This window comes from Notamacropus eugenii, chromosome 4 (genome assembly GCF_028372415.1).
Source record: "Notamacropus eugenii isolate mMacEug1 chromosome 4, mMacEug1.pri_v2, whole genome shotgun sequence".
NCBI lineage: Eukaryota > Metazoa > Chordata > Mammalia > Diprotodontia > Macropodidae > Notamacropus > Notamacropus eugenii.
This window is the reverse complement of record NC_092875.1, coordinates 342,912,935-342,939,480: the sequence shown is the minus strand read 5'-3', so window position 1 is coordinate 342,939,480 and position 26,546 is coordinate 342,912,935. Positions and strand designations below refer to the sequence as shown.

The 26,546-nt window shown below is 36.1% G+C and overlaps 1 protein-coding gene and 1 pseudogene across 2 annotated transcripts in view; both read right to left on the bottom strand.

Moving 5' to 3' along the window:
- SDHA (succinate dehydrogenase complex flavoprotein subunit A) overlaps positions 1-26,546 on the bottom strand; it is a 45,890-nt gene that overhangs the window by 16,748 nt on the left and 2,596 nt on the right. The window contains exons 2-13 of one of the 2 annotated variants that reach the window (XM_072605296.1): positions 19,389-19,478; positions 16,592-16,753; positions 16,062-16,205; positions 15,485-15,649; positions 12,229-12,377; positions 11,850-11,974; positions 8,640-8,808; positions 6,722-6,917; positions 5,507-5,678; positions 5,241-5,359; positions 2,794-2,905; positions 2,186-2,316 (exon numbers count right to left, since the gene is read on the bottom strand). In XM_072605296.1, coding sequence (XP_072461397.1) covers positions 2,186-2,316; positions 2,794-2,905; positions 5,241-5,359; positions 5,507-5,678; positions 6,722-6,917; positions 8,640-8,808; positions 11,850-11,974; positions 12,229-12,377; positions 15,485-15,649; positions 16,062-16,205; positions 16,592-16,753; positions 19,389-19,478 — 1,734 coding nt within the window. The remainder of the gene's footprint in view (positions 1-2,185; positions 2,317-2,793; positions 2,906-5,240; positions 5,360-5,506; positions 5,679-6,721; positions 6,918-8,639; positions 8,809-11,849; positions 11,975-12,228; positions 12,378-15,484; positions 15,650-16,061; positions 16,206-16,591; positions 16,754-19,388; positions 19,479-26,546) is intronic. The other variant, XM_072605297.1, reaches the window with a different exon arrangement.
- Positions 22,039-23,581, bottom strand: LOC140498753 (protein disulfide-isomerase A3 pseudogene; annotated as a pseudogene).

The window sequence follows — 26,546 nt, the reverse complement described above, 5'->3', positions numbered from 1 at the left end:
CTCAGTGTTTTCGGGTGGGGGAGGGGACAAATGGGGAGAAAATTTGGAACCCACAATTTTGTGAAAATGAATGTTGAAAGTGAAATAAATTAATAAAGTAAATAACTAAAAATAGAAGAGTTAAATAACAATAAAGAAAATAATTTACTATGTTTTGCATGACCATACATGTATAACCTATGTAAAAAAAAAAAAAAGAAAAAGAAAAATTGTCTCAGAAAGTCGACCTGTTTTTATAAGGTATATCTAATATGTGTGTAAACTCTTCTTTTTTAAATGTAATTTTACTTTTCTGAACTTAAACACTAAAAATGTGACCAAAATTACATGCTCAATTCAATATATTAACTTTCCAAACTGTCCTGCTTGTTTGTGCTTCCTTGTATTTTTTGTATATTTTAAAATAAAGTATCATTAGTACTGATCCCTCCCCTCCTCTAAAAATCCTCCCCAGTCAAAACTGTATGTCACTTCCTGTACCTTGAGTCTACCAGCTCTGTCATAGGTCCTCTGAAAATATTTGGTTACTTGCTTTGATTGGTGTTAAGTCTTTCAAGGTTTTTTTTTTCCTTTATAATTTTATTATCCTTGTATAACTTGTTCTCCTGGTTCTGCTGACTTCACTGTACATCAGTTTGTACTTCACAGGATTCTTTGCTGCACTAGCATCCATAAAATATTAAAAGGCTTCCACTAAATCTTAAAACTGACATGATACCAACAAATCAGGAAGTCTAGTCTCCTTATCCAAAAGCCTCCAAGTCTTACTATCTTCCCCTTCCCTGAAAAGTAATTCATGGCAACCTGTATCTCAGGAACCAGTCAGCAAACAAAAATAAAATTTCCCAAATCACCAACAGATTTGGAAAAACAAACTTTATTTTCATTTACTTAGCACTGTACAGGTATTTAGAGTTATCATACATAAATACTAAACCAAAAAGTCATACAAGCCAAGACTGATAAGGAGACAGGAACTCATATATACACTACAGTTATAAAGAAAAGAATATATACTATCAATACAGTTGGTTAGAACGTACTTATCATATTTCATCGCATGAAATCACTGAATCTCAAGGTTTGGATGAGACCTCAGAAGTCAACCTCTTCAATTTATATCAGAATAGGATTTCCCACCAAAACATGCATGTTATAGTATTACACATTAGGAAACTTATATAGAGCACAAAAGAAGTCTGTAGTTTATGGCACATTATAACTAGTGGAAAGTTACCGAAGCATTAAGAGTTGCTGCCACCACCTGGACACATTCAGTCTTGATAGTTTAGTTGTTTCAGGCACTCTGGTTGTAAAACTGGAATTTTTGTTGCTAGGTCCCATGTAGCTATAAATTCCTTAGATTATATATTTCATAACCCAGTGGGGCTTCAGTTTTTACAGATGAGGAAAGTGATGTCTAGGGGCATTCAGGATCTTCCACAAAGTAGTAGAAAAGCCAGGATTCAAAACCAGATGTTCTGTCTTTAAGTTCAGGGCCCATCTGCACTTCATATAAATGGTATTTTGCTCTCTCATTTATACTCACTAAAGAGGAGGGATACTACATGATTATTTGGATCTTGATCTATTATCATCTTTAGTGAACTTTACAGTCACTGGCCAGGATGAAAAGAAATGAGCTGGCTGTACCTTTAATTTCTACTGTGGTAGGTAGGAAGGAGGGAAAGGCATAAGGAAATTAGAATGTATTAAGTGCCTATTATATTCCCTGTACTATGCTAAGTGCTTTTACACTTATCTCATTTAATTCTCAAAACAAACCTGGGAGCAGGAGCTACTATTTTCTCCATTTTATAATTAAAGAAACTGAAGCAGACAAAATTAAGTGACTTGTCCATATTCACACAGTTATTAAGTTTCTGAGGCTGGATTTGAATTCAGGTCTTCCTGAATCCAGGCCCTGTAAACTGCCACTTAGCTTCTTCTAAGGGAGGCAGGGTAAAATGGTTAACTGTAAAGTGAGGTATGCCTAGATTTTACTGAAAAAAAGCAACTGCTACTTCAAAGCAGAAAACATGGCAGTAGGTGTTGGCATGGAATTTCAAAGAAAAACCTTTGAGCTTCTCTGTACAATGCTGAAGGAAGGCCAGAATAGGGAAAGGGAAAATATATGTGTAAATACAATATGCAAATCACTTGAAAGAACAGATGTAAATTGTACCTTGTAGTCTTCTCTGGCATGAGCTCCACGTGACTCTTTACGGGCTTCAGCACCATAAATAGTTTGCAGAGCACATAACATTAGATTCTGCAACTCCAAGGTCTCCACCAAATCAGTGTTCCACACCACTCCTAAAAGCCATAATGGGATTTCAGAAAAACATTCTATCTTCATCAGGATTAAAAAAAAAAGAGGCAAAAGACAGTCCCTGACCTCAAAGAACCCACAATTTAATGTGGGAGACAACAAACAAGCATCTTCAAGACATTTTGATCTATTTCAGATTTAGCCATTAAAACACTATGGTTCCTCCACCATTTGGGCTAGTATACTTGGTATATACTAGATAGTAGTGGATGGACAGAAAGATTGAATAGTTTCTGGCTGGCTAGAAGGAAACTTCACAGATCACTTATTTTACAGTAAGGTGGAAAGGTATAATTTATTACTACTATACTAGGGAGTCAGTCACATTTCTTCACGGAATAAATATAAAGAAAACAGCATCTAGAATATTTTAAGATGACATAAACAATGATCTCCATTAAGTCAGTCCTCTTTGTCTACATAGTATAAATCTTGTGAAATAGGAACTTAAAACCCCTTACCTCTGTCAAATGTCTTCAGATTCTTTAAGTCACTGTAGAGCTTGCTTAGTATCTGGCAGCCTTCCTGTAATACACTTCCCACACGGAACACAGCTGCATGACTCTGCATGGCCTGTGGATCAAAAGAATACCACTGTTTAATACCCCAAAAACAGTAAGGATGAAGAAAGCGCCCTATAAGTGTGAAATCACCATACATCCTATGGTTTCTTCCTCAATCACAAGTCTGTTTTTACTTGTTGTAGATACCTCTACCTTGATGAAACACAAAAGTACTTAGGCAGTCAAGGTGGCCATGAGTGTGTCTTCTCAATGAAAATAAAATATATGTTTTAGGTAAATTTTTTAAAAAAAGTTTCTAAATATTCATCAAGTCATATAAATATAGTGTCCGCATGAAGCTTCTATGTATGAACTCCTTTTAGGAGGTAGGTGTGTGTGTGTGTGTGTGTGTGTGTGTGTGTGTGTGTGTGTGTGTGTGTAGGCTGCTGGACAAATATAACAGCAGAAGCACTTAGAAACTAAGTGATTATTTTCTTGATATTAGTGTAGCTGCCATATACACAGCCTGAATATAAAATAAATTGATTTTCACATGTGTTTAATGAAAAACCAAACTCATGATTTTATAGTCTTATCTTGTACATCAGCCCAGTATGGCTATCTATAGGCTGCCAGGTGGGGCAGTGGATAGAGCACTGGCCTTGGAATCAGGAAAACAGATCTCTTCTTAATTTGAACCTGGTCTCTAACACTTCTTAGTTGTGTAATCCTGGGTGAGTCACTTAACACTGTTTGCCTCAGTTTCCTCATCTGTAAAACGAGCTGGAGAAGGAAATGGCCAACCACTCCAGTACCTTTGCCAAGAAAACCCCCAACAGGATCACAGAGTATTGGACACGATTCAAACAAATGAACCACAACAACACTAAAACAGCTGTGCATTCTTTAGACGTGAGCTACATGCCCCATTACCTCTTCCTGAATAGTCGACCTTATTCAGAGCAGCTCTAACGTTGCCTGACTACAGTACAAACTGACTGGCCTCTCTCCTAGCCCATTCCATTATTCCCTTTGTACCCTGACTCTATTCTCAACAAAATGACCTGTATCTTCTTATTCCACAGACTATTATGCCTAAAATGTTATTAGAAGTTCTCTTACCAAATCTCATCATTTTATAGATGAAAGAAATCGAGGCTGAGAAAGGCTAAGTGTGCAAGGTCAATACAGCTAGCAAATGGCAAGTCAGAACTAGAACCTAGCTTGCTGATGCCCAGTCCAGTACTCTTCACAAGACAGCACTTCTTTACTTTTAAAGGCTGGCTTTAGCCTGAGGATAGCATATCCCTTAGAATTGTCTCCAACGGTGACCATTTTTTCCTCTAACTTATAGAGCCAGGAAGAAGTGCGGACATGACCACAAAGTTTAATTTATTTCTGACACTGAGATACCTGTGAACTATATTTAAATATTTTCCATTGCTGTGTTCACCTTTCTCAAATTATTTTCAACATTCAGAATTTCTTAATCTTTCTTCTTCCATCATGTCTAAAAACCCTTATTACTAAAAATATCTATGAGATTTGTTCATCCCATTCTTTCCCCACAATCACCTGCCACTATCATCTGCTGCCTCCCACACTACTATCCCTCCTTCTTCAATGTTTCCTGGGTCTCCTCTAGAGCCTGCATGTGGCCGCCATCATCTTCATTCATGGTGATGATCTCTTTGACACATACCGTACATACTTACCTTTCAGGATCCAGACTTTGAAATTCAACTCTCCAATCACCACCTTTTAGCTGTTCACTTCTATCAGTTTCTCACTCAAACTAAATGCTCTCCTTGGGGACCCTTCACTATTGTCTCATGACATCTCCCCAACTATCACTTCACTTGCTGCCTTATCTCATCCTGTCCTAATGGCCTGATGTTCCCTCACCTTCTGTCTCTTCTCCCTTTCCTAAAGCTGTTTTACTGTCTTTGGTCAGCTAATCTTCACTCTTCAATAACCTCCATCACTGAGTTGGCTGCCCCTACTTCTGTGCAATTTGGAGACAATCAAAGGAAATGAAGAGAATGAGCTAATCTGAATAGCCATCTAACCATTTAGGGGGCACATTATTAGCTGAGCTCTCCCTGATGTTCAAGAGTACTTCTACTATTGACTCTATTTCCCAGGCCTCAGAGTGACTGTTGTAAGACTTAATCCTCTGTCTTCTAACCTCTTCTCCACACCTATAGATGACAACTCATTTAACTCTTCAGTTCCATTCCTCATGGTAATCAATGTATATATAGCTAATTGATAGATTACAGATAAATGATGTATGTGAAAAATAATTATTCTCTACTACTACTATTCTCTGCAGGTAATATGTACTCCACAAATACTCATACTGGATTCACCGAGCAGCTAACTACCAGTGTGATGGCTCTTACCTTCTGCATGTTGAGCCTCAGTTCTGATGTTCTTATGTCTCCAGAAGCAAACCTTAATTTGTCAAGATTTGCAACAGATTCTTCCCCAGCATTTGATTTAATCTGAGGGACTTTATCACCTAGTAAAAAAAAAAATTGATTTTAACCTTTGAAATATAGACATTAACAAAATTCTAGAGAAAAAAGGCAATAAAGTATCTAGCATTCAAACAAAAAAAAAATTCAGCTCTAAATCTATGAGTTTATGATTGTACCAAAACACATACCAGGTTTGCATGTTTCTGCAATACTCAGGGCACAAGCACGACCGAAGACAACCAAATCCAGAAGAGAGTTTGCTCCCAGTCGATTAGCACCATGTACTGATGCAGAGGCTGCTTCACCACAAGCATAAAGACCAGGTACAATTTGATCTTTACCATTCACATGTTTAAGAACCTGTTCAAGTAACAGAATAATTGATTTAAAATATTACTTTATATTTTTAAAAAAGATTTAATAGATGTGCACATGTATGCTGCATGCATACATGTGCACACGTGCACATCAATCAAGTATTTGCTATGCCTGCACTGTGTTTTCCTCCCTCAGAGGTTCCCAAACTTATTTGGTCTACTGACCCCTTTAAAAAATATTACTCTAGGATTAGGTTAGGTTAACCTATATTTTTATTCAATGCCCCTCAATTGTATCCGACGCTACTACTGCCCCCCCAAATTATTTCACTGCTCCGCCCCAGTGGGTATCACCAACTTGGGGAACCTATGCTAGGCATACTTCTCAATGTCACTGGGAAGCAAATTACCACTGAGACATTGGGCACTTACAATGCTTCCAAACTGATTGTTATTTCTAATTTTTATTAGAAATCTGTTTAACTCAACATTTAATATCTTGGCCTTATTCACTATAATTTTATTTTGTGATTCTATTCATACAATACCATAAAAATACTCAAAACTAAACATTACAGAATATAAATATAGGAAGGAGTGTAATTTATTACTATTTAAGAAGTAGCTATAGCTTTCAATAAGAATAATTGCTTTTGCAAAGGTTTAAAGTATAGCCAACAATTACAAACAAGTATTTATTAAGTGCCTGCCATGTCTAAGGCGCTGTGTTCAACATAAAAACAAAATGAAAAGCAGTACTTGCTATCAAGGAACTTATATTCTCAATCTAAGTTACAAACCTTTTTATATGATGAATATGGCTGCTACACAGAAAAGTCAACTGCCAATATCTACTGATTGTTACTGAAAAATGAAAATCAAATCCAGGAACCTTAAAAAGTTTGACTTATAGCAATTTAAGGTAGTGACCTCTGAACACATAAAAGTTTGTAGATCAGAAATCCAAACTCAATTAAATAAAAGACTTTTCATGAAATAAATTATAAGTTAACCTTGTCATCAATACTTTTTAAACATCTTAAGTCAAATCCTTTTCTATAACAGTTCTTAACTTTAAATCCTTACCTGCCCCTTATAGTTTGTAGGAATGCCTCCCATATTATAATGCACAGTAGGGAGTACAGGAATTGGTTCCTTGGTGACATCCACACCAGCAAATATCATTGCTGTTTCTGATATTCCAGGCAGGCGAGTGGATAGCTGCTCAGGTGGTAGGTGGTGTAACTGTAGGAAGACATGGTCTTTTTCAGGACCACAGCCTCTAAACAAAGGAAAGAATTAATTCATCTTTCAGAATAAAAATGAAAGATAAGTTTTTGTAATGCTACACATGCCAGTCTCCCAAATTTACAATTTGGGGGCTATTTTTAACCAATTTCCTTCCCTTACCCTCCCCCATTCAGTAAGTTACTATTCAATTAGTCAAACCTGTAAATGCTTCTCATTTTTGTCTTCTCTAGATCCACTGCCACCACTTGCAAGTATAGGCCCTCATTAGAACTAACCAGACTACTTCAAAAGCCTTTTAAGAGGGCTTCCTTTTTCCACTCGTGATCCTCCAATTTACTTTTCATATTGCTACCAGAATAACTTTATTTTGTATAAAACTGGTCACTTCAATGCTCAAAAATCTTCAGTGGCTCCCTACCGCTTTCCAAGTAAAATAACTGTCTATAGTGTTCAAAGTCTTCCACATGACTTTTTCAGCCTTATCTCACATTACTCCCATCCCTTGTACTCTAATTTCCAACCAACTGGTATTTTCTATCTTCAAACACAACTTTGTGTCCACAGGCCACCACACCTTTATTCACATTCTTCCCTCTACCTGTTCAATCGCTATTCATCCTTCGAAGCCCTTCTTAAATGCCAACTGCTAAAATATTCTCTGATTTCCTGGTCAGTAATAACCTTCATTTCAGATTTCAAATAATACTTTGTTTGCTAACTCAATGTTAAGTTTTATGAAGGCAACAGCAATGTTTTATCCAAATTATCTCTTTTCCAGTGCCAAAACACTGTTCTGAACCAAGCAGGTACTATATTAATAACAACTTAAATGAATGAATTCTACATTTTAGTCAAATTCTAAGGGACTGCCAAAGTTCTTTTATTGTATTAGAATATTAAATGAAACAAGTCTGGCTTAGAAATGTGTTAGGTCTGTTTAGAAACCAATATGGAAATGCTATAGACCTCCAAAGAAGACAGAAGGAAAGGAAGAAGTAGGGTTTGCCCAGTTATTTAAAGGGTATAATACGGATTTCCATATGACTAAAATGGAGCTATCTGGTTCTTTTTGAGAATTTTGGGGTTCAAGACAGGCTGATTTAAAGATCTTACTGGATCTCTTGAGAGGAGATCAAAGAATGACAAAAAGTGAGCTGAGAGAAGAATTCAGCAGACCTGAGTCATTTATAGAGAGGGAACAAATGTAGTAGAGTCCTATAAAAACTGTCATATTAGGTTGAATATGCTCTACATATAATATAGTTTAGAAGTATTTGCATTACAATGGCCAAATTTTGTTTTAATCATTTGAGCATTTAAAAAAATAGGTTTTAGCTGTATGGAAAATTAATTATGTAGAAAACCCTACTCACTGAGAATGTCAACTAAATATGAGCACATAAAGAACAAGAAGTATGGAAAGCCAGCAAACATTACACCAGGGCAGGGGAACCTGTGGCCTTGAAGCCACATGTGACCCTCTAGATCCTCAAGTGTGGCCATGAGGATTTACAGGGTCACATGTGTCCTTGGGGCCACAGGTTCCCCACCCCAGCCAGCATATGATAGAGAAGAATGAAATAGAAGAAATTTCTTTGTGATTATGTGTAATAAAGGCAAGAACAAAGCCCAATTCTACAAAATTAAGTGATACTATGTAGGATTAAAATTTATAAACATGAAATTAATTCCTCCTATGCATTTCAAGTATTGATCAGAAATATATTTGGACATTTCTGAAAATTAAACAAACCTTCCTTCACGGATTTCAATGGTCATAGAACGAGATACAACATCCCTAGAGGCCAGATCCTTTGCAACAGGTGCATATCTTTCCATAAATCTTTCCCCTTGACTATTAATAAGAATGCCTCCCTCCCCACGACATCCTTCTGTGATAAGACAGCCAGCACCATATATACCTGCAAAATAACAAAACACAAACACATTAATGAATCATTTGCAAGGAAAGAATTGAAAGCTCTGAAATTTCAATTTGAACAAGCTCCTTCAAAACAAATTTTGGGGAGGGGAATTGGGACAAAAAAAAATCTAAGTAGTATCAGACTTTAAACAGAATTAAGAAGAGTGGAGGAAAGGTAAAAAAAAAAAAAGAACAATGCCAGCTTATTAGGACAGAAAGATAATCCAAAATTGGCAAAGAGAAAAAAGCTTAGACGGTCATGGAACTAAGGAGTATAAGGAATAAGCAGGCACATTTAATTAAAAATTTAGCATAAGGATTTTAAAAAGTCAGTGCCTAAGAAATTTCTTGAAACTGATTTTTCTACTTACAACATTCTTTTATGAAAGACTTATTTTAGATAAGAATAAAACTAGAGATGGGAAATTCATATGACTTAATAAAGACTACATTAAAAGTTTTCTTCATGCTTCCTAACCCCAAAGAGAGGAAAGAAAAATATTTGAAATGTAAGTAAAAAGATTAAAACTTCATTAGTAAATCAGATGGTTAGCATATATTTATTTTTAAAAATTCTGAACTTAATAAGTGCCAAATAAAATAAGCATTTCCATATACCAAGTACAGCAGGAAAAAAAAGGATTTTATATGAAACTATAAATCTATTATACACTGTCCCAAAAATCTTAGTGCAGATGGTAAGGTTCTTGTTTTTTTTCTGGCCTTCTTTCTGTTCTTTTTTATGTATTTAAAAATGCTTTCTCTCTTCTTTTTCTTTGGCAACTCTATTACTAGCATATCCTTTAAAACAAAAAAGAAACTTGTTTACTTTTAGTGCACTCCCTTTTTTAAAAAATTAATTTATTTGTTTTCAATTTTCAACAAACATTTTCATAAGTCTTAAATTTTCTCCCCCCTCCCTAAGATGGCATGCAATCTTACATGGGTTCTACATATACATTCTTATTAAACACATTTTCACAACAGTCTTGTTGTGTAGAAGAATTAAAATGAATGTGAGAAACCATGCGAAAAACCAAAACAAAACAGAATACCAGTGAAAATAGTCTGCTTCATTCTGTGTTCCAACTCCATAGTTCTTTCTCCAGATGTGGATGGCATTTTGCCTCAAGAGTCCTTTGGGAATGTTTTAGGTCCTTGCATTGCTGTGAAGGGCCACGTCTATCAGAATCAGTCCTTGCACACTGTGGCTGTTACTGTGTGCAATGTTCTCCTGTTTCTGTTCATTTCAATCAGCAGCAGTTCATATAAGTCCTTCCAGGCCTCTCTGCAGTCCTCCTGTTCATCATTTCTTATAGCACAATAATATTCCTTTACTCCCTTTTTTAATTTTCCTGATTTAAAGTGTTTTTCAACAATGATTTATATTCTAAGAACTCAAAAGTTGTGTTAGAATACAACCTCTGATCTATTATAGGGAGAATTTAGAAATTTAATTACTATCTTAGTAGAGTAAGAATAGCCAAAATCAACTAATTTTCTAAATGTTTAAAAATGTGAACAAAATAATTTACTATTTACTGGACAAAATGACAAAAAAAGGAGGTACTTGCTCTAGTTACTAAGCATATTAAAGTGTCAAATGTTTTATGCTCACCCTCTGGATGATTTCAGCCACAGCAAAATCCCAGAATTGTTTCACATAACTATTGTATTGCTTTGACCAGCATCAGGTGCTCTGAGCTCTGATAAGCACCTGGGGTATCCATGTTCTGGTCAGGAAGCCCTGCTATGAATCAAAATTGTCACATTGTTGCTCTCTTTGTCAGGGCTACAGCTCACTGCACAGACACTGAGTCAAGTACTGAGATTTGGCCATGCTAAACCAAGTCTCCCCCACTAGGGGTGGGCCAACAGCACATGTATCTAATCTGACTCCTTGGCTTTCAAGCCTTTGAAATTAAACTTCTGTTTGATTCCTGACTCTCCTGTCTCTAGCCTGCTCTGTTCTGCTCTGACCATTCATAGGTTAGAGGCCGATTTGGTTCAGTAGACAGTTCAGGATTATTAATACTGTTCAAGAAATGACAAGATTATAAATTCCCTGAGGATAAGGACTTAAAAAAAAATATTTCTTTGTACATCCCACACTGCTTTTAACATAGTTAAGTAATCAAATGTGTTGATCTGGTTAGACTTAATTCACTTCACCACCTGATTAGCAAATGCCTATATGAGACAGTGCTAAACGCTGGGGGATATATAAAATTTAGGTAAGACACATTCCCTGCTCTCACATATGAAGAAGAAAGAAGACTGGATATGAAGTTAGATGTCTTGGGTTCAAATCCCAGCTCTGCTATTTACTACTTGTGTGATCTTGGGAAATGAATTAATCTTTCTGGGCCTCATTTTTCTCATCCATAAAATGAAGGGGAATAAATAATCTCAAAGGTCCTTTCCAACTCTAAATGCTATGAAAATTTCAGATGTCACTATTAGGAGAAAGGCACACTAGTAGGAACAAAAAATTACAGCTTAATACTGAGAAAGCAGAGCAAGCATAAAAAACCAAAACAAGAATCTGAAAAAAAGATTTTAATCTGAGGCCATTTACTGTAGTGGCAAACAGCCTTACATATCTTAACAGGTCCTGAAGTGAATCACTATTATAGCAGGGCATAATAATTTATACTCATGATGACTCTAACTCATCCAAGAGAGTTTCAATTATATGTTCATCGTAGATCAATAGGCAATGTTTAATAGGACAGGAAATTATAAACATTTTAGAGTTTCCCATCAAACATTTTGGCATTTAAATGAATAAACTTGCATCATTCTGAAAAATTCTTTTATGTGGAAACCTTTATTACCTAATGATGATGGATAAATTACATCAGAATATTTTTTAAAATGCCAATGCCAGAAAAAGATCTTTATTAGTTTGCAAATCCTTGAGACTTTGAGTTAATCTTTCTTAATTTATATTAATTCAATGTCTATTAAATGGTCTTGTAAAAAGCTTGTACCAAGAGTGATTAACCTTTACATCTGATCAAGGTAGTCATTTCATACCTGTGGGATGGAACTGTACAAACTCTAAGTCTTGACAAGGAAGGCCTGCTCGAGTAACCATAGCTGTGCCATCTCCTGTGCTTGTATGAGCAGAAGTACAGCTGAAATAGGTACGCCCATAACCCCTGGAAAACACATTGAGGTGATATTAGGAAAAGACTTATAATACAGAACATTTAATGTTTCCTAGTAGTGTAAGCAAAAAACAAAGGGTATTGTAGTACTTAACTTACATGGCACATAACTATGTCATCTTTACCTATAAAAAGCAGAGAGTTAACTAGATGATTTCTAGGTGTCCTTCTGAGCTCTATGATTCTATGAGTGAGTGAAGTTACAAAACCTCCTTTTCTACATGAAGCAGTTATCATAGTCTTACCCAGTTGCAATAACTGTATTCTTTGCTCTTATCCGATGTATGGATCCATCTTCTAAGCACAATGCAATCACTCCTCGGCACTCCCCATCTTCCATCAAGAGATCCAAGGCAAAGTACTCCACAAAATAACTGGTATCATACCTAAGAGACTAAAAATGAAAAATATTATTAAAACATTTTCAATTGAGCTTTAAAGGTATTACATATGTTACCAGCACTAGCCTATATTTCATTTGGATCAGTTGAGACCGTAATTAAATTTAGGCCCTTCTACTGAATTTTTCCAGCATGATTTTAATATGGCGATACTAGAATTAGGGAAAACATATGGGAACAATATTATGGCTAGATAAGAGACATATGGTAGGAATTCTTTCAAAACAGAGGTATTTCGAGTAAGACACATTAACAATGATAACAATACTAAAAAGCAGAAAACTGTATTATTTTCAGTCCTACAAACTACAGACATCTTAAGAGAAAGGAAAGCGCTACTTTGGAGTTTCCTAGACTGTTGAAGGTTAATTATTTCTACATTAAAGAGGCATCTGTTTACTCTGCTTGAAGATATTTTTAGATTTGTTGTCTGCATATGAATCTTTTATGTCAACCACACAATATTAGAACACACTTTCCCTTTTCCCCTCCAACCTTGCTCTCATTTCCTTCTCATAACTTCAGGGGGGCCAAGAATTTGAGCTACAATCCAAAGGTATTCCTGGAAATAGTACAGGAGTTCTAGTGGATCCAGGATCTGGCTATAGTTAAATGTCACTGACAAGTAAACTTAGCTTAATACTTTTACTCAAGGTTCCTAGTGTTGGTACAGGCCCTTTGCCTGACTGGTAAAAGAGTATGACCAAAAGGTATATGACAGACATTATCAAAGCATGCAACTGAAATATTCAAATGGCAGAGTGAAATTTGTAGTTGCCACTTAATAAGAACTGAACATTTCAAGCCCTTTACCTACTTATCTGACCTCAAAAAGGTGCAGAGGACTCATAAAAATTAAATTAAACACAGATGACTCAGTTTTTCTATGACCTATAAAACTTTATTTTAGATTTAATAAAAGTATATTGCAACACAAGTCAATTTAGGTGCTGAGAGGCAGAAGAATCTTAAAATACTTTTTTCAATCTCAATTTTTACTGATTAAAATTAAAAAAAGTTTGCTACGGAAACCCCATGCAGCAACAAAACACTGTTACTTGAACGTAACTTTTCACAGTATAAGAACTTTCTAATAAAGGTCTCCAAATTGGGGTTTACTAGACAATCAATCAACAAACATTAAGTTCCTACTGTGTGCTAAGCACTGTTCTAGGTACTGGTAATACAAAGATAAAAAAAGAAAATAATCTCTGCTTTCAAAGAACTTATATTCTACCAGGAAAAACAAAACTTACACATATAAGTACATATAAAATAAGCACAGGGTCATTAAATAACAAGTAGTTAATGACAACTAGTAGAAGTATTTGCAGGTATCAACTGAGGTATGGGAAGAAAATATTACAACTTAAATTTTTATAAAAAATTAAGCTATACTATTATTTTTAATACATACATTTATCTCTCTTGGTCTGCATGTCAGCCTAGTTACTTTTGTTACATTACCATAGTGCCAGGGACATTGCAGGTGATCAATAAATGTTTGTCACTTGCTTGATACACATTTCTGAGGAAGTAGTGAGATATCCACACCGTGGAGGGGTGACAGTAGCATTGTCACTCATTGTTCACTTTCAGGATCTTCAATATATTGTAATTTACATATGGCTACTTAAGAGTCTCAATGGATTACATCACCTAGTTTTAACTAAACTAATCCTCATAAAATGGAAAAGTGGCTAAAAAAGACTCTGGTAAAGATGGTGCAGATTGAAGATAATGTTTCTAACATGAAAAAAAACGTAGCACAGTGCCAGGCACACAGCAGGCACTCGACTGAGAAGGGAACAATTAAATGGCAAAGATGATGTTTCTCTTATTCTTAGTATTAGCTCTTGGCAGAAGGATTGTAAGGGTAAAACCATGATGATCTAATGAATTATGATAAGAAGTCAGCCAAACAAATTCAAAACATCCAAGATTATCTGAAATATGGGCAAACATCCATTGTTATTATTAATGATTAATTTTGCCCAGTGTGTATTGTGCCTTTAGATAGTAGCTAATAATAAAAATGTAACTATCTCAATTAGCCATAAATTTAAAAGCTAAACTTTTGCTGTCAGAAAACAAAGTGTATCATGGATAGACTGTGTGTATGGATACATACACATACACACGTACTTGAAAGTATACGTGCGTGTATATATGTAACAGACAAGAAAACCAGAATTTTCTAATCTGTTAAAAAGTCTTTCAAAATGAAGTTTCAGGAGGTTTAGAACCCAACTGTTAAAAAATAAAAATGAGGCCTGAATAATTTCTAACAAACTACTGGCATCAAGCTTGCCTGATTAACATCAGGGAAGATGGATATTCACAAGTTCCCAATTGCATCATTAGTAGATGGGCTGATATATTAGTATCATGATTTAGTAGGCAGAGCTAATAAAGCATGACTTTTATTTTGAATCTGTGTCTTTGTGAAGTATATTTTCTCAGCTGACCACCATTAAGTATCAAAATAAACTGAACTCAGAACCAGACCACTGGATCACTGTATCACAAAATATTAAACCAAGATTTTTAAAAATAACAAAGCATATTTGATCACACTGAACTCAATTAACATATCAAGAACAGTGATGTAGTGAGATCAATGATTTTTGCACTATTAATAAAATAAATTTTTTATCTAATTCTTTTTAATTTCTTCTATTCTTTCATCTGTTCTTTGATGCATATATTAGTGGGATAGTATGTTTAATATAATTTATTTGATATAATTTTATATTTAATATATTAACAATAAATTTAATGTATTAATAAATTATATTTATATAATTAATATTTAATTCATAAATATACACTGTGGATACATGTTCAAAACATTTTTAAAGGTGTGTCACTGATAAAATTTGGAAACTATACCTGCAACATCAACAAACTTTTATGTTTCTAGTAGTTTTTTGCAATTTTATACTAAATCATCCATGTATTTTTACCCACACCACTTTATGTCACTTAATAGAAAGATTCTTAACCTTTTTTTGCATCATGGACACTGGACCCCTTTGGCATTCTTGTGAAGTCTATGGATTTGTGGGATGGCTGGCTCTCATTTCAGGGGTTCTCTTACCCTTCCATACAGAGTGTGCAGTAAGGAATGGCCTGTCCTGTCTGCCACACAACAGCATCGATGAGCCTGTCCTCCTTTCCCGAACTTCAGGCTCTGTCCACCAAATGCTCGCTGATAAATCTTTCCTTCTTCTGTTCTACTAAATGGCATGCCATAATTTTCCAACTGTTAAATGTAAAGAATGTTTCCAAAAACATTATCTTAAGCTTTAGTATTCCACAAAATCCATAAATTGTAACAGAAACAAATCTAAGCAACTGAAGCAGAAATTTAGGAAAAGAACAGATAAATAATTCCAATGTTAATGTTTTAGTCAATACTCAGAGTGACTGAAAGACAACAAAGGGGAAAGAGAATAATTTTCTTATTGAAGATAAATTGTAAAGTTAACGGAGAAAATATTTCTTTGTTCAATCAATTCATTATTTCTTCCTTGACTAATCATCTTTTATACCTTAAATATTTAATAAATATCCATCTGTTTTAAATCAATGGGACTAATAGCATACTATATGAAAATAGCATGCAGTACTAACATAATAAGATAACAGCATAAAATAAGGAACTTTTGTTTTACCTCAATTACTGAAGCAGGTGCTTGCTCTGTCATGTAATGAATTGCATCCTGATCACCCAACCAATCAGAACCTTTCACAGTGTCATAGAAATGCCATCTCCAGTTGTCTTCTTCCATATTCCCCAAAGCAGCATTGATTCCTCCCTGAAAACAAAGAAAGTTTTCTTAAAAGCCATTCGCCAATCCAATTTTACTGGGATATGCTTTTATTCTTCCAAAAATAAACCATTTTTGAAGTCTAAAATTTCATCTTTATGATACTCACGGATATTCTTCCTGATATCATGCATATTTTAGTATTTTTGTCAATTTATGGCAAAACACCCTTTATGCATAAAGAGTCTATTGTTTACGTGAACATTAACTAAAGAATACATAGATTAAGTATAGTTAATACCAAGTAATCATAAAAATGAACACCTAACTGGTTACAGTGCTATACTGGCCTCCCCTTACAATTTTTCCTAATGAAAAATGGTTTTTAAGTTCTAAACTCAGGTTTTAAAGTTTAGCTACCTAATTTCCCTTACCTGCGCTGCAACAGTATGTGACCTGGTGGGGAAAAGCTTTGTAACACATGCTGTATTGAACCCAGCTTCAGAAAGTCCAAAAGCAGCCCGTAAACCTGCTCCTCCAGCGCCCACTACCACCGCATCAAATTCATGGTCTACTACAGGATACTCTGCAGAAATCTAGAAAAGAAAAGTTAACCCATTAAATATTAGATTCATTATGCTGTTAAGATTTTAATTATTACTGCATTTCAGTGACTATCTGAATTAAAAGCCTTTAAGAAACTAAAAAACAAAACAATACAAAAAAACTGTGAATTTTATAAACTACTTCAATAGGACTGATGTGAACAAAGCTTCATACACCTTAAAGTGTTATATAAATCTGAGTTCTTATTAATAATTGCCAAATTCAGTAAACATCCTAAACAATTTCAAGATTAACAAAGGGATACCAAGGATATGATAACTATTTTGGGCATGAAAAACAATTGCCCCTAAAAGAGACCACCACACCTTCTATCCCTCATTGGGAAAAGGTGTACACGAGGGAACCAGGCAATCTTCAGGAGCTGAGGTGTCAAAATACTAAATATGTTCTTAACCAAGGTAATCAAAAATTTTTATACAAGAAATTTAACCCCCAGCTTCTGGGATAAGAACTCACTGTTTGACAAAAATTGCTGGGAAAACTGGATAACAGTGTGGAGGAAATTAGGCATAGACCCATACCTGACACCGTACACAAGAATAAAGTCCAAATGGGTACATGATTTAGGTATAAAGATTGATACCATGAATAAATTGGAGAAGCAAGGAATAGTGTATTTATCAGATTTATGGAGAAGGGAAGAATTTTTTACTAAAGAAGAGATAGAAAGCATTATGAAATGCAAAATGGATAATTTTGATTACATTAAACTGAGAAGTTTTTGCACAACCAAACCCAATGCAACCAAAATCCGGAGGGATGTAGTAAATTGGGAAAAAAATTTTACAGCTAAGCTCGGGGATAAAGGCCTCATTTCTAGAATATATAGAATATATAGAGAACTGACTCAAATGTATAATCATACAAGTCATTCCCCAATTGATAAATGGTCAAAGGATATGAACAGGCAATTTTCAGAGGAAGAAATTAAAGATATCTATAATCATATGAAAAAAGGCTCTAAATCACTTTTGATTAGAGAGATGCAAATCAAAACAACTCTGAGGTACCACATCACACCTATAAGATTGGCAAACATGACAGAACAAGAAAATGATAAATGCTGGAGAGGATGTGGGAGAGTTGGAACACTAATTCATTGTTGGTGGAGCTGCGAGCGCATCCAACCATTCTGGAGAGCAATTTGGAACTATGCCCAAAGGGCTACAAAAATGTGCATACCCTTTGACCCAGCCAATATCGCTACTAGGACTGTATCCCCAAGAGATCATAAAAATGGGAAAGGGTCCAACATGTACAAAAATATTTATAGCAGCACTCTTTGTAGTTGCCAAAAACTGGAAGTCAAGGGGATGTCCATCAATTGGGGAATGGCTGAATCAATTATGGTATATGAATGGAATGGAGTACTATTGTGCCATAAGAAACGATGAACAAGAAGACTTCAGAGAGGCCTGGAAGGACTTATATGACCTGATGCTGAGTGAAAGGAGCAGAACCAGGAGAACTTTGTGCACAACAACGACCACAGTGTGAGAGAGTTTTTTCTGGTAGACTTGAAATTTCGTAATAACGCAAGAACTTCTTAAAAAAAAAAATCCCAATGGTGGTTTTCTAAGGCAAAATGCCTTCCACACTCAGAGAAAGAAATATGGAATTCATTCGCAGAATGTAGCAGATCATGTTTGTGTGTGTGTGTGTTTTTGTGTATCATGTTCTGATTTGTTATATGATTTCTTCCATTTATTTTAGTCCGACTACATAGCATGACTATAGTGAAAATGTACTCAATAGGAAAGTATATGTAGAACCTATACAGAATTGTATGCAGTCGTGGGGATAGAGGGGGGGTAGTGGGGAGTAGGTGTGGGGGGGGATAAAATCTCAATTTTATGGCAGTGATTGTTAAACATTAAAAAGTAATAATAATTTAAAAAAAAAAGAAATTTAACCTTGGCATTTTAATTTTTGTGGGAAAACAAGTGTATATTGACTTAAAGTAATTTAACATACTATTCACTAGATACCAATGACATGAACTTCACTGTTTTGTTATCATCCCTTCTGCCCAAAAGAGAACCATCAACAAAACTATTCTTGAACTAACCCTTATTCTAAATTACTGCAAACCCCAATCATGTTTGAGGGAGGTGCAAGGAAACTGCAGTGACCAACCTTAGAGTCTACTAAATGACTTACCCTAATGTTATATTAGTACACTTTTAGTAATTCCCAGGGATGACTAATAATCAACTACTGGGACATTAATTCTGCCAAACAATTGAGAACTTTCAATCAACTGAAGTCATGCATTATAACAGTGTAGGAATTAGTGATATTCGTATGTAACTATGAAATAATTTAACACTCATCCTTTGAGGCATTTGAAAACATTAAATACAATCTGCTACATTTCACTGAAGAACTGATTTATTTAACTTACTCTTTTAAGCAAGCAACAACTTGAATTCTCAAAGTAAAACTAACACTAAGCTTAATTATCTTCACGTGTTCTTCCTGCGAGCTTTCAGTTTTTGGACACCACCCCCACCCTGCCAAATTCATATATGCACCAATACAATCAGCACTGTGATAAAATGTAATTCCAGGGTAATTTTACAATACACAAATAAGTAGACTTACTGAATTTGAAACCTTAGCTGACGCCCTTTTTCCTCCATTGATGGTAAAGTGAAAATTTCGAGTGCTGGACTGGAAAGTTGCTGGCCACTGCTGAAACACAAATGTGAAAATACTAAATGTTCTGAAGGAACAGATTTCATTAATAAACTATATATTTTAAAAGCTACAGAAAAAAGAATCAAAATTACCCCGAATTGTCTACTTTATACCTACTGGCTAATTTCTCCACTTAGTTTTCACTCATTCTCCTCTAGTATTCCATTCTTCTTATCATAACTTCAATGCTTCAGAGATTTGGGAGGGGCAGGGTTTGATCTCTGAAGTCACTTAAAAGGACCAAAGGGAACAAAAACTCAAGTAACCTAGAACCTATCTTCCTACTCTCTTCTGCCACTGCTGAGAAAAGTTCTGATTGTGGTCAGCCTGGTTTTCCTCTAGGAATTTCACTGAGAAGTTAGTAAAATCTCTCGTTATTTTGTCTTTGAAAGATACTTGACTACTGTCTCATAAAGGTTTGTTGATCAAAAAAATTAGGAAAGCTTTTGTTTTCATTCCTTATTGACATTCCCTTACAGGTTAAAGAGGAAAAACATACCCCCAGTGAGACCTTTACAGACGTCATGCTCAAGCTTCACAGAAGGAAATAGTATAGTGGATAGAACATTAGACTTGGTACCAAGAAATCTAGTTATTACCCCAGGCTCTGCCACCCAGCTCTTTCATTTTGATGTGGGAACTGAGCCCCCAAATTAAATCTTGCCCAAGGTCACAGAGTAAATTAGCAGCAAGTACAATACTTGAACCTAGGTCATTTATAAAGTACCTGACACAGAATAGGAACTTATTAATACTCGTTCCTTTCCCATTTTGAGGACAGGCAGGGCTTCCACAACTCTGAGGTCTTAAAATGGGCAAAGAGGACATCCCTACTGTGTGTTTGTCCTTCACTGCTTGAGAAGACTATGCCATCAGAGAAACAGTGACATGACTTGTACTTGACTTTGAGTAACTCCCCTCTGCGTTTAATAGATGCATCTCAACATAATGAGAAGCAGTCACATATTGAGGAAATGGCAATGGATCCGGAGTCACAGGATTTGGGTTCAAAACCTGTAAAATGAGGGGAATGAACTCAAGATGTTCCCAAACTTATTTGGCCTACTGGGCCCTTTTTAAAAAAAGATTATTCAGCACTCCCTTGGGGTTAAGTTATAACCTTTATTTTTCTTCATCACTCTCCAATTGTGGCTGAAGTTACTACTGCCTCTCCCCCTCATTCCAGCACCCCCCAGGGGGCGGTATCTCTCACTTTGGGAACCTTTTGAGATTTCTTTCCAGGTCTCAAATTATAATCTTGCGATCCTCACTGTATTCTTAAAAAGAGCCCCCTACCCTGCTTTAAAGTATTTCATGAGGCCAGGGCTCTCCAGCTTCTTTTGATCCCACATCAGTAAAATGTAACAAATTTATGAGTAAGTACCTCAATGTATACATTCACATGATTTATAAATTATGTACATGTGTTATATTGGACTGTCAATGTATATACACAAACAAGAAATATAAAGACAAAAATATACAAATAAGAAAATTTTAATAGGAAGGATGAAATAAAAATATTTGATTTGAGAATTAAAAGGAAGCCATTATTAGTTTGCTGGGTAGGGAAGTGTCATGGTCAGATCTGCATTTTAGAGAAATCACTTCAGTATTTGTGTCAGTCAATAAACATTTATTAAGCACTTATTCTGTGCCAGGCACTGTGTGGAAGATGGAGCAAGAGGGGAGAGAGTTGACGTAGGAATATAAAAAAGAGATGAGAATGAAATAGGGTGATAGCTATGGGATTGGCTAGAAGGGGGCAGATGCTAGGGATATTACCGTAAACCCACAGACAACAAGATGTGGTCATCGATTGGATATGTGAGATATGAGGGTGAGAAGCTGAAGGTAATACCAAGATTTACCAACCTACTTCCTGGTTCTGCCTATTATACTTTTTATCAGTTAACATAGACCTTCTCATGTTTCTCTGTATTCATCATATTCATTGTTCCTTTAACACAGTAATATTTCATTATATCCATGTACCACAATTTTTTCAGCCATTCCCCAAATGATGATCATTTATTTTGCCACCAGTATGAGTGTTTACGAAATATGGTGTTTATGAGGTTCTTTAAAAGAGGGGAGGAAATGTTCACTTATTGTCACTATTCCAAATATACAAAAAAATTAGAAAATTATCCTCAACTCCCTCCAACCCCACAATATTTCCTTAAAACAAAGGATTTCCAAATAAATGTGATTTCTGCCAATATCAACTGCCCCCAATGTTTCTATGAACAGTGCACTTAAAGGAACAACTGAGAGAAAACTAAACAGGATTCTCATGTGACCCATGCTGAATGCTTATCCCTGAGGCCTCTGTATTGGCTGCTCCTTTAGCAGTCTTCTTTCTTCTGGGATCCCTTCTCTTTGATTCCAGGGGATTGGCAGATTCTTCTTGTAAGGAGCTAATAAAGTCACTAACTTCACAGACTTCCTAGTTCCAAGGATGTCACTTATATTCAGTCATACAGAAGTAGATGATGGGAAGCCTCTGACTGCATCCAACAAAGGCACATTACTGGGCATCTTGGCTCTGACATATCATGGTCTTTGCTGACCTTTCCTCCCAACACTCTGTGCTTGAGCTACAAAGTTTTTGCAAGTGGTCACAGCAGGGGGCAAACAATTCTAACAGATTAAAACTTTTCAGTTACACTACCTTTTATTACTCCTGGGAAAGGCTTAGACTTTGGGTATCTCAAATTACTATTAAAGCGAGTATTACTTTGTAGGAATCACTCAAAGGCCTTCCCATCACAGAATTTTTCTGGCATAATATATTTCTCTCCTTCCAATTTGATAGCAACATCAGGAACCTCTCCAAAGGTTCTTTCCAAGCCAAATTCAGAGAGTTCATGGTTAAAAGTTTTGTGATTAGAAACAGCAAAATTGAATTTCTGTCCAGCTTTCAGAAATTTCTGTGCCACCATCATTACTCTGCTTTCTCTAACATCTGGACCCTTTAAGCATTCATCTCAAAGTCCGCATCACAGAAAGTTACAAGTAGATCCTTGTCTTGGATTAAGCCTTTGTCGTCTTCTATCATGTGAAGACAGATAACAAAAATGTTTTCTTGGATATTTTTTTCATTGTTCCTTTGATTATCTTTTCCTCTGGGTACTTCACAGTGTTTGCCTCAAATCTATAAGCCATATGTGGAGGCCAGATCAAAGCAATACCCTCTCCATCAGGCTCATACATCACCAGAGCATCAACATCAGTGAGCACAAAGGGGTTGTTTTTCCTTCCAGTCTCTAGCTGCTTTTAGGAACTCTGAATGAGATTCACTGAAATAAGTCTTTGAAGAAACCCATCATGGAAGCAGCTTTGCCACTAATGAACTTCTCCAATTCTTCTAGTCATGAGAGGAACAGAGGAAGGTCCTGAATGCTACTTTAGATAATTCACATTTCCACCAGCAGTCCAAGAACCAGTAGAGGCACCTGATTCATCACCACTCCTAAATATCTTCAAGGTGAGATAGCCGTTGACTCCATAATTATTAGGGGAGTCTGAGTTGGCAGTACAGTCAACCCTGTAAAGGTTGTTTTAGCCTGGCTGCTTGAACTTCACATTCTGGGGCAAGCCTCTTAGAATGTTCACATTAAGGCACAAAGAACTCCACCAGCATAAGGCTGGCATTGCCCATATCAGTCATGTGTCACTCAAAGTTGCCATCTGTGGGCAGGCAGGCTGTAGTAAAATACAGTGCCAAACCAGGAAGAGAGTGGGGTAGGGCACACAACAGTGAGCAGATCCATGACTGGTGGGGAAAAGGGAAGAGGGGAAAGGTGAGGGTTATAGTTTTTATCCCTGTGGTTCAGCAGTCATGCACGTGATTTCCCTTCTCAGAATCCAGGGCCTTTCTTTCTGACAACTTTTATGCAGTAGATGCTGAGGCAGGGAAATCTCTCAATCAGAAAGTTACTCCATTAGTCTAGGGAAGAGATGACATCCTGAAGTAGGATGGTACCTGTGTGAGTAGAGAAGATGTGAGAGCTGTTGTAAAGGCAGAATTGAAAAGACTTGGCAACTAAGTGAATATAGAGGTTGAAGATGTCTCTTAGTTCTGTTTCAGACATATTATATTTGATTCCTATGTTGGAGAGGTAGGACTGGAGTTCTGAAGATGGAAGGTCACATCTGGCAGTTATCTTCATAAAAAATGGCAGTTGAACCCACAGGACTCGAGGAGACCACCAAGAGAGTGAGCAGAAGACAAGAGAGTCCATGATAGAGCCTTAGGACACACAGTGAAGAGGTGAGGCATAAATAATGATTAATAAAATCGAGTGTCCAGAAAGGTAAGTCAGGAGAACCAAGTGTCATTAAAATACATCTAGAAGAGAACAATCCAGAAAGAAGTGGAACAGAAACAGAGAATATGTGCCAAACAAACGGACAAACAAAAAACTACATAAAATAAAACATGAAAGGAACCCTTTAGATTCTGTCAGATACTAAGTAAATTCCGTAGGAAAAAATATGCGTGGACATGAACTGAAACTGGTGTCAAATGTTACAAAAAAAAAAAAAGGATCAGGATTGAGAAAAGGTCAGAGATTTGGAAATCCAGAGATCACTGGTAACCCAAGAAATAGCAGTTGCAATTGAGTGAAAGAATAATGCCAGAATGATCTAAGACTTCTTATAAATGCTAGGGTTTTGAAAGTAATGTTGCCAAAAATACGTAGAATGAGGAAGGGATAGGTCTTGGGCTGATGGCATATTAGAATATGATCTAGGGAAAACAAATACATTACTCAAATTATGGGAAATAGTGATTTCTTCTTATTCTTTTATTAGTTTTTTTAAAATGTATTTGGGGAATAACGTAATACTGAAAGAAGCATTCTTTTATGAAAGTCTGGAGGGCAAATGAGATATTTTGTCCAAAAGTGAACTCATTTTCTCCAAGTCCTGACTTTCCCAATGTTATGAAGGATAACAGCACCCTCTCAGTCATCTAGGTTCACAACCTTTTCCTCACTACCCCCTATCCAAACAGTTGACAAATTCTATCGTTCTACCTTTGTAGAATCTCACTGACATCCTCCTTTCTCTTCAAACACTACCACCCCCCTGGCTCAGGCTCTTATCACCTGATGCCTAGACTACCACAATATCCTGCTGGTTGCTGTCCCTGCCTCAAACCTTTCCCCATCCCAGTAAATCCTCCACTCATCAGATTAATGAACAATGCCATTCAACAAGCTCCAATAAATACTGATCTCTCTTGTTCCTCAAATAAGACATTCCATTTTCACTGACTGTCTGCTCCCCATGCCTAGAATGCTTTCTCTCCTCTTCTCTGCTTCCTGACTTCCTTCAGGTCTCAGATAAAGTCCCACCTTCTGCAAGAAACCTTTTCCAGCCCTGCTTAATTCTACTGCCTTACCCCTGCTATTACCTCTCCAATCTATCCTTTATACATCTTGCTTATACACAGTTGTTTGCATGTTGTTTAGCCCTTTAGATTGTGAACTCTTTGACAGCACAAACTGGTATGTGTTTGGGGTTTTTTGGCCTTCTTTGTATCCTCAGTGCTTAGACAGTTCCTGGTACATCACAGGTGTTTAATAAATGCTTGTCACCTGTTTTGAGCTTTTCTGAATAATGTCAATAATAATACCACATTTATATACCACTTGAAGGTTTGCAAAGAGCTTTCTTCCCAATTTTCTGAAAGGTATTATTATCCCTTTTTCACAGACAGAAAGAAACTGAGGCTCTGAGGAGCTAAGCAATTTGAACATGGTAACTAAGGTGGAATCTGGGGTAGGATTTAAAACTGAGTAGTGGACTGAGAACCAAACTTTCTTTCCACTAGGCCAGGCTGCTCTTATGTTTTAAAACAGAGTTGCATGGATAAAAAAAAAACAATTTAATGAGTCAGGCTTCAAGAGTCTCAAACCCAGAAACTTTTTTAGATCAATGTTCCCCTAGGATAAACAACCAGAAAGTACAGGGTGCGTTCTGAAAAGAAAACTACATAAAATAAAACATGAAGAGAACTCTTCAGATTTTGTCAAGTTTCAAGTACATTTGTTAGGAAAAGATATGAGTGGATAATAACTGAAACCAGCTTATTATATTGCATGAAAGAAGCTGTAGAAAAGTGCTGAAAACACATTTTAAAACTATGATATTCATATGCTTACTCAAAGTATGCTTACTCAAAGACCCTCATCTTCTCCTTCTCCACCTATTAGTTTGCTTCAAAATAGCATCATGATAGCCCTAAAAGATCCCCCTAAATCACGCTAACTACCAAGAATCCTCTACTTCCAAAAACTATTTAGAACCATATAATTTGAGGGTTAGAGAGAAATTCACTCCACTTTGCATCTGCAGCTCTCATTGGTTTCAGATCCACAGAACAAGATACTCCTTTGGTGGGTCTCTCCTCATTTCCAGATTCCTTGTAAGCTTCATGTGGGCAGAAACTATCTTTTCTTTCTCTTGTTTTTATCTCCAGCATTCAATACACTACCTTACATATAGCAGGCACTCAATAAATGTTTATTGAATAGAAAACTGAATCTCTGCACCATTCAGCTTAACCTGTACCTAAACAATAGTTTCCTCTACTACAAGCAAGCCATTTTTCTTTGTGTAGCTATAATTTTTAGTAAATTTTTCCTTGCATCTAGCCCAAATTCACCCCTTTTTAACTTAAATCCTTTGCTCCTAGTTCTAAGCTCTGGAATCAAACAGAACAAGATGGTAATCCTTCTTCCAGATGACAGTCAAAGATTTGGCAAGAGGAATCAATGTTGTACCTCATTATGTCTCTGCTATATTGGGTTTAATCTCCATTATTTTTCATCCACTCCTTATATGGTATGAACTCCAGATCCTTCATTTCCACCCAGCTACCAAAAAGATATTCCTGATGTCACTCCCCTGCTCAATAAATTTCACTGGCTCCCCTCCTCCCATCACCTATGAGATCAAACATAAACTACTGTTTCATATTTAAAAGTCCTTCAATACCTGGCTCCAAACAACCTTTACAGCCTTATTATAATACATTACTCCCTTTTA